The 9319-nt window shown below is 32.4% G+C and overlaps 1 protein-coding gene across 1 annotated transcript; it reads left to right on the top strand.

The window, feature by feature from the left end:
- Positions 1-1531: 1531 nt before the first annotated feature.
- LOC119608813 (cartilage oligomeric matrix protein-like) lies at positions 1532-8777 on the top strand (the record flags this gene model as incomplete). The annotated part of the gene is made up of 7 exons (XM_037963338.1): positions 1532-1653; positions 6018-6224; positions 6289-6404; positions 6605-7380; positions 7442-7539; positions 7606-8343; positions 8418-8777. Coding segments are annotated over 7 exons (2128 nt in total), but the record flags the coding sequence as incomplete, so codon positions are not given.
- Between the last annotated feature and the right edge of the window lie 542 nt (positions 8778-9319).

Genomic DNA, 9319 nt, shown 5'->3' with positions numbered 1-9319 from the left:
ATCCAAGACATATCCACAATATATCTACAGGCTTCGTAATGTTGATTTCAACTAACATAAGGACAGACGGACATCCAGTGCAAACTCTCGAACATAAGACTGGCAGTTCGATCCAAGATTTGAATCCACAAGATATCTGAAGGTTTCGTAATGTCGATTTTAACTAATAAACGGACAGAAGGACAGGCCACTGCAAACTCTCATACGTACCTATGTCTGGCAGATCTATCCAAAATTTTGGTGCGCAAGATCGGTGAATCAAGATTTACAGTAACAAAATTTAAAAGATTAATCCAAAACGTGGGTCCAACAGACACCTGGGGTCTTCGGAATAATGTGTTCATCTAAGATTTGGATTCATATGATATCAGAGGACATTATATATTATACAACTGACAATTTTTGTCACGTTTCTGTTGATTCATAATAGCAAAGCTATCGAAACCGTATCTGACAGATTGATCTATGATTAGGGTTTGAAAGATATCGGAGGTCTGGAAAAGACTTTGTAGATTTCTGATCGTATCTCTGTGACATTGATGGGCAGGTTTTACTGATATATAACAAAATTCTCGAACTTATATCTGATAGATGAATCCAAGATTTTTCTCCAAAAGATGATCAGTGAAAAATAAGCTAAAGTCTAAAGTCTCTGCAATCTATAAATACTACTTCAGTTAAGTTTTATAAAAACTACTAACTTATCCAACCCTGCTAAGTGCATTAAGAATTTTCTCTCTCTATCACAATTTTATCTCCAAGTGATCATCAATAAGAGTGCGTGTGTGTATTTGTATAAGAAACAAAAAAAGATTTTAAGATTTGATGTTTGATTTGAAGTTATTGACAAATTTTTTTGTTTACACAAAGTGTATTTGGATGTACATATGTATGTAAGTAAGTATTATAGGAAAATTATGTTTAAATTTGTTTATTCTTATTATGTATAGGAAATTCGGTTTTAAAGCCTTTAATCTTTGATTTTTTCTTTGATAAATGGCCTAAAGGTATTTATTTTTCACTACTACATCTTCTTCCTTTTAATTTGTTACATGTGACTACCCACACATTTGTTTACATAGAGTCGATTCATTGTAGCATACGGAAATTTGTATTGTAACTAAAGATTATTTGTGTGTGTATGTTTAAGAGTTAATAAGATTTTCTTGTAATTGTTATTAAATTTGAGTGTGTTTGTCCCAGGTTTAAACATTAACAAAAGAAAACTTAACTTTACCAACGAAAAAAAAAAGAAATGTAAATAAATTTTCTTTCAATTCAAAAACAAAATTTCAACAAAACATTAATTTTAGCCTGTTTTTGTTGTGTTCTTACCGATGTTTGGGTTTCTTAATACCAAAGTACAACGCCGCACGTACCGATTAATGTCCATTTATTTAAAACGTCATTTATAAACATTTTCTGCTGTTAAGGTTGTCAGTCAGTCATTGAGTTTAGTTTTTTTTTAAGTTTTGTTGTTTATTACTCATGTGTGATTTTTTGTTGATTTTTTTTCTTTCTTTTTTCACAGAGGCGTTCAATGTCACGATACTGTGAGTGGTGCCCAATGTGATTCCTGTCCTTTGGGCTATGAGGGTGATGGTCGCACTTGCACTAAACGTAATCCCTGCTTAGATGGTCCTTGTCCTTCAGGTTAGTAATTTTTCGTAACAAATTATGTCATCAGTTGTAAGTTTAACATTTCAACTTTAGATAAATAGTGACTTTATTTTACACTTAAATGTAAAATTAAAGGTACAGTTACAGAGTTTAGTATAAAATGTAAACATTTGTAAACCTTTAGGTTTCTAATTACTAGTTTTTTACAATTTAGGTTTAAGTTAATCAAGGATTAAAACTATTTAAAGTGACTTAGATTTAGGTTAAACCTTGTTTAGCTCAAAGTTCTAGTTCTGTACTAGTTCTGTTCTAGTTCAGTTCTAGTTCAGTTCTAGTTCAGTTCTAGTTCAGTTCTAGTTCAGTTCTAGTTCAGTTCTAGTTCAGTTCTAGTTCAGTTCTAGTTCAGTTCTAGTTCAGTTCTAGTTCAGTTCTAGTTCAGTTCTAGTTCAGTTCTAGTTCAGTTCTAGTTCAGTTCTAGTTCAGTTCTAGTTCAGTTCTAGTTCAGTTCTAGTTCAGTTCTAGTTCAGTTCTAGTTCAGTTCTAGTTCAGTTCTAGTTCAGTTCTAGTTCAGTTCTAGTTCAGTTCTAGTTCAGTTCTAGTTCAGTTCTAGTTCAGTTCTAGGTCAGTTCTAGTTCAGTTCTAGTTCAGTTCTAGTTCTAGTTCAGTTCTAGTTCAGTTCTAGTTTAGTTCTAGTTCAGTTCTAGTTCAGTTCTAGTTCAGTTCTAGCTCAGTTCTAGTTCAGTTCTAGTTCAGTTCTAGTTCAGTTCTAGTTCAGTTTAGTTCAGTTCTAGTTCAGTTCTAGTTCAGTTCTAGTTCAGTTCTAGTTCAGTTCTAGTTCAGTTCTAGTTCAGTTCTAGTTCAGTTCTAGTTCAGTTCTAGTTCAGTTCGTTCAGTTCTAGTTCAGTTCTAGTTCAGTTCTAGTTCAGTTTTAGTTCAGTTCTAGTTAGTTCTAGTTCAGTTCTAGTTCAGTTCTAGTTCAGTTCAAGTTCAGTTCTAGTTCAGTTCTAGTTCAGTTCTAGTTCAGTTCTAGTTCAGTTCTAGTTCAGTTCTAGTTCAGTTCTAGTTCAGTTCTAGTTCAGTTCTAGTTCAGTTCTAGTTCAGTTCTAGTTCAGTTCTAGTTCAGTTCTAGTTCAGTTCTAGTTCAGTTCTAGTTTAGTTCTAGTTTAGTTCTAGTTCAGTTCTAGTTCAGGTCTAGTTTAGTTTTAGTTATATTCTAGTTCAGTTCAAATTAGATTCCTGAACCTATAGAAATTCAAAGAATGAATGTTAATTTCAAAGGGTGAATATTTGTATATTTCTTCTCCCTATTATAAATAACCACGCTCCTGCAACTTTAAATCTAAACCCTTGACTTTTGCGGTATTTTTATTCCTAAATACAGGGTAAAGGTGCGAAATAAATTTTTGACATTAAACCAATTCATGACAGAGGGAGGTCTGCTTTGTTTTAGCTCATACCACGCTACAGTTTTAAAACAATGATTTATGGTTTTTTCCAAAAAAATTAAAGGTTTAACCTTTTTCTGTTAAACTTTAAATAATTTCCTGAGTAAAAAAAAACAAATAAATTGATTTTTACTAATAAGAATTTTGTGAACATTTTTATAGGAAGCATTATAGTGCCAACCCATAATGTACAGCATTATCAAAGGCAGTATACAGCGCGCAAATATTCGGTTATGACATCATAGACCAAAACTATGATGAGAAAACGCCGTCAATAAACAACTTTTGAGAAAAATATAATTAATTAAATATTAGATATTTAAGTATAATTTATAAAAAACTACAATTGATTTTAAAAAAGAATTGATAATAAACAATTAATTTACACTTGCACATACACACTACTTACATATCAGGGCTTTAGATCTTTATAGGTCCATACCCTGATACCAACACCACCAAGTATTATGTTATCCAAAAAAAATTAATAATGAAAGTATAAACAATTTGTAATTAAACACAAATATTAAATGTAAAATTAAATAACTTTTTTTTGTGCACAAATGCTTAATAAACTTAAACATACTTTAAATGAAAAAGAATCTTAATTATAAGACCACGCCTTGCCAGAAAGTGGGTAATTATATATTTTATAAGTTATAAATACAATTTTCGTCTTAAAAAAAGAAAATTTATTTTTTTGCTTTAATAAAAATTTGTAAAATAATAAAAAACGTTCTTTGTCAAAATAAATCCTAAAAATTTATTTTTATTTAAAAAAAAAAGTCATAAAAATTTGCTTTAGCAAATTGTGTTTTCCATTTATGGAAGAAGAGAGTACGTTTTAAACTATTTCACTGGTAAATACTATAATTTTTTCTTACTTTTTCTTTAGTTAATTCATTCATATTTTTTTATCATTTTTTAAAAATTATAACAATATTTGGTGTTGTGTACTCGATTTTTAGTATTATTAATGATTTTATTTCATTTTTTTTATATTATTTTATATATATTTTCCATTTTCTGGTTAATTATTTATGTATGTTGGTAGTTTATTAGTTTAAAAAAGCAGTGTACTAACAAAACTAATGCATTTTAATAAAAACTTTAACAATTTATTAAAATCTAATCAAAATTTACTAAAAATAACATGATACTAAAATAAGAGGTACTAGAACCTACACTACACCAAAAGGAATTTTTACGGAAGAAGAAATTAAACAAGTTTATTCATTTATTACAGACAACATCTAAAGCGACAACTTGTAGTCTTAGACCCAGAGTTCTTTAAAGATCCGAAAATTATGAATTTATTCGAAGTCCGATCAATAATAACACAGGCCAACAAAATTTAAAAAGTAAAACATAGGGTGCAAAGTATTAGTTAGTTAGGTAGTTAAGTAGTTAGTTAGCTAATTAGTTAGTTAGTTAGTTAGTTAGATAGTTAGTTAGTTAGATAGTTAGTTAGTTAGTTAGTTAGTTAGTTAGTTAGTTAGTTAGTTAGTTGTAGTTTGTTAGTTAGTTAGTTAGTTAGTTAGTTAGTTCGTTAGTTAGTTAGTTCGTTAGTTTTAGTTAGTAGTTCGTTGTTCGTTCGTTCGTTCGTTAGTTCGTTTCGTTATTTTCGTTCGTTCGTTAGTTCGTTCGTTGTTCGTTCGTTCGTTTTCTTAGTTCGTTCGTTCGTTCGTTCGTTCGTTCGTTCGTTCGTTCGTTCTTCGTTGTTCTTCGTTTTCGTTCGTTCGTTCGTTCGTTCGTTTTTCGTTGGTTCGTTCGTTCGTTCGTTCCTTCGTTCGTTCGTTCGTTCGTTCGTTCGTTCGTCCGGTCGTTCGTTCGTTCGTTCGTTCGTTCGTTCGTTCGTTCGTTCGTTTCGTTCGTTCTTTCGTTCGTTTTCGTTCTCGTTCGTTCGTTTTTTCGTTCGTTCGTTCGTTCGTTCGTCGTTCGTTTCGTTCGTTCGTTCGTTCTTCGTTCGTTCGTTCGTTCGTTCGTTCGTTCGTTCGTTCGTTCGTTCGTTTCGTTTTCGTTCGTTTCGTTCGTTCGTTCGTTCGTTCGTTTCGTTCGTTTCGTTCGTTCTTCGTTCGTTCGTTCGTTCGTTCGTTCGTTCGTTCGTTCGTTCGTTCGTTCGTTCGTTAGTTATAGTTATCAAACATCCCAAACCCGGAAAAATACCCAGACATCCTATTCCTGTTGTGCGTTCCCTATAACCAGTGCTTCAAGTGTTAATCAAACCCATGACCTCCGGTCTATCAGACTTCAACTTTTCGATTCGATTTTAACGATAGATTATATATCTACGTGTTTTACGCTCGTTTTGTCCATATTTAAAAAGTTTTTTATCTTGATCTAATTATCAAAACGGAGTCCTCTCGACTCTACTTGGATGTGTCTTCAAGATGTTAGATTTTGATGGTTATTTAAGAAACCTTCAGACATTTGGTGATCTGAACAATTCGTAAACTTCATAAAAATTCAATATTCATTCACTAACTTAGATTTTTCATAAAAAAGTTAAATTTTCACTAAAAATTCAATATTTCGTCAAAAATTGTATTTAACGGAAAAAAAAATCGATTTGTCAATAAAACTCGATTTTTTTACTAAAAATTTGAATTTTCACTGAATTTGACTTTTTACCAAAATTAAAAAATTTTTCACTAAAAATCGGTTTTTTTTAAAATACGTCTAAAATCGGACTTTTTAAAATTATTTGCCAAAATTTCTAATTTTCACAAAAATTTGAATTTTTACTAAAAATTTATTTAAATTCAAAATTTTACTAAAAATTCGATTTTTCACTATAACTTGGATTGTTCACAAAAAATTGGACATTTCACTAAAATTTTAGTTTTTCACTTAAAATACCTTTTTTTCGTAAAATCGCTGATAACTCTTATTTTATATTGAATTTCCTTCATTGAGCAGATAATCCATTTCCGATGTATCTCTTTTATATAGGAGTTGAATGTATACAAATCGGAGTACCGCCCTATTTCCAATGCATTTCCTGTACTCGCAGTCAGCGTATCAATGGCAGCCTGTGTGTAGATATAGATGAATGTGAACTCTATCAACCCTGTGATCCGAAAACGACCTGTGTTAATCAAAATCCGGGTTTCAGATGTGAACCGTGTCCCTTGGGTTATAGTGGCATGCACATGCATGGTAATAGGTTTTGAAAGTATATATAACATCGTGTAAAACTAACATATTTGATTCTGTTACAAAGGTTATTATGCTGAATATTGGACTTTGAATTATCAGAAACAAACGTGTTATGATGTGGATGAATGTACGAATGGTATGGCTCGATGTGGACCGAATGCAGTGTGTGTTAATACAATGGTAGGTTTATATAAAATGTTTAGGGAATTAACAGAAAGTAAATAAATTAAAGAAAATGGGTTGAATGTAGAAGGTAGGAGGAAATCCTTTCTTTCAGTTCCCTCACCTTCAGAATTGGTGAAGAGTAAATTCCCTTTATCTTTATTTTGTGCCCTTAAATATAGTCAAATCATTTTTCTTTTATTTTCCTCACTTGCCAGGGCTCCTATCAGTGCAAATGCCGTGAAGGCTTTGTTTCGAATGGTACTTCGAATTGCTTCCCCATAGCCGATATGTGTCCCGATGGTACAATCTGTAATAGTAATGCCAATTGTGTACTAGCCGATAATTTGAAATACAGATGCAAATGTAAAGTAGGTTGGGCTGGCAATGGTTTAATATGTGGACGCGATCGTGATCTAGATAGTTGGCCTGATCTACAATTACCCTGTTCAGAGTTGCACTGTAAAAGAGACAACTGCCCCGATTTACCCAATTCGGGACAAGAAGATGCCGATAATGATGGCATAGGAGATGGTTGTGATGATGATGCTGATGGCGATTTAATATCGAATGACAAGGATAATTGTCCATTTGTTTACAATGTCGATCAAATGGATTCAGATCATGATGGTGTAGGTGATGCCTGTGATAATTGTCCATTTGTACCGAATCGCAAGCAGTTGGATACAGATGATGATTCTTTGGGCAATGATTGTGATGATGATATGGATAATGATACCGTAATTAATGAGTATGATAATTGTATGTTGGTGCCCAATCCAAATCAATTGGATGTCGATGGTGATGGTATAGGAGATGTCTGTGATAATTGTCCTAGTATTTCGAATCCTTCACAAGAGGATCGTGATAATGATTTGTTGGGTGATGCTTGTGATAGTGAGATTGATGGTGATAATGATGGTATACAGGATAGTGAGGATAATTGTCCCATGGTTAGTAATGCTGATCAGTTGGACACCGATAATGATGGCAAGTAAGTAACTAAAGGCAAAAAGTATTATGCGATCCTATAATTTATCTTAAATTTTTATTAGGGGAGATGCTTGTGATGATGATATGGATGGTGATGGTGTTCCCAATTATAGAGACAATTGTCCTTTGGCCAAAAATCCCAATCAATTGGATTTGAACAGTAAGTTTTTAATTATTAACAATGACGAGGATTTCAGTTTAACTGTCTTTAATCCTATAACTTTAGAAAACGGCAAAGGTGATTTGTGTGAATACGATGAAGACGACGATGGTACTCCCAATATCATAGACAATTGTCCCAATAATTCCATGATATATTCCACTGATTTCCGTACCATACGTTCTGTGATATTGGATCCTGAGGGTGAAGCTCAACTAGATCCCAATTGGGAGGTTCATGCCAATGGCTCGGAAATTATACAAACTTTGAATAGTGATCCCGGTCTAGTGGTGGGTCATGATGCTTTTGGTGGTGTTGATTTTGAGGGTACTTTCTACGTTAACGATGACACCGATGATGATTATGTCGGATTCATATTCAGTTATCAAAGTAATCGTAAATTTTATATAGTAATGTGGAAAAAGAATACACAAACATACTGGCATTCTACACCCTTCCGTGCCTCGGGAGAGCCGGGTATTCAAATTAAATTGGTGGATAGTATTACTGGGCCTGGTTCTATGTTGCGTAATAGTTTGTGGCATACTGGCGATACTAAGGATCAAGTGAGATTGTTATGGAAAGATCCCATGAATATTGGTTGGAAGGAGAAAACTTCCTATAGATGGTCTCTTTTACATCGTCCCGCTATTGGTCTTATACGTCTTAGAATGTTTGAGGGTGATAAGCTAATCTTGGATTCTCATAATGTCTATGACTCTACTTTGAAGGGAGGGCGTTTGGGTGCCTTCTGCTTCTCGCAACAAATGATCATTTGGTCAGATTTGATTTACAAATGTAACAGTAAGTATTCTGAAGATCTATTCTTGACAATTTGAGATCATTATTAATAAATTTATTTTCAATTACCTTTATAGCCCGCGTTCCTGCCTTGGTGTATAATGATTTACCTGGTCATCTGAAACAAAAAGTAGAAATTGATAGATAATTTAGTTTTTTCACTCTTTTTCAAAATGTTGCTGAAAAATTATTTTCAAGAAAAAAATATTGGTGCTACGAGTCCTTTTCTTCTTTATTACTCTTGCCCTCTATTTCTAAATGTATGTTTATAGTTTAGCGTAAAGATATACTGCCAACAGACATGGAGCTATTGGGTCTTAAATCAACTATATATTCAAAACAATTATACGTAATTATAAGTTTAACTGAAATTGCCATAATTTGTATTAGTTATACGATATGAAATCTATGTATTTAATAAATCAAATGAGATTTGTTAAAACTATAATGGTTTAGCTTTAAGATTTTTTACTAGAAATCGTGGGTATTTCAAGAAGTTTAAGTTAAAGGTGGTGGATTTATAATCATATACAAAGGTGGATTTATAATCATATACAAATTTCGGTAAGAATATAATGATCCTATGTTTCCCTAAGTGATTTCAATTCTAAACACCGATATAGACTACTAGACTATAGACTAGACTATATACTAGACTATAGACTAGACTATAGACTAGACTATAGACTAGACTATAGACTAGACTATAGACTAGACTATAGACTAGACTATAGACTAGACTATAGACTAGACTATAGACTAGACTATAGACTAGACTATAGACTAGACTAGACTAGACTATAGACTAGACTATAGACTAGACTATAGACTAGACTATAGACTAGACTATAGACTAGACTATAGACTAGACTATAGACTAGACTATAGACTAGACTATAGACTAGACTATAGACTAATAGACTATACTATAGACTATACTATAGACTATACTATAGACTATACTATAGACTAGACTATA

The sequence above is a fragment of the Lucilia sericata genome, unplaced genomic scaffold (genome assembly GCF_015586225.1).
Source record: "Lucilia sericata isolate MDLA Ls3-8-SP2 unplaced genomic scaffold, ASM1558622v1 Contig000883F_arrow, whole genome shotgun sequence".
Classification (NCBI taxonomy): domain Eukaryota; kingdom Metazoa; phylum Arthropoda; class Insecta; order Diptera; family Calliphoridae; genus Lucilia; species Lucilia sericata.
This window is presented reverse-complemented; position numbering and strand designations above follow the sequence as displayed.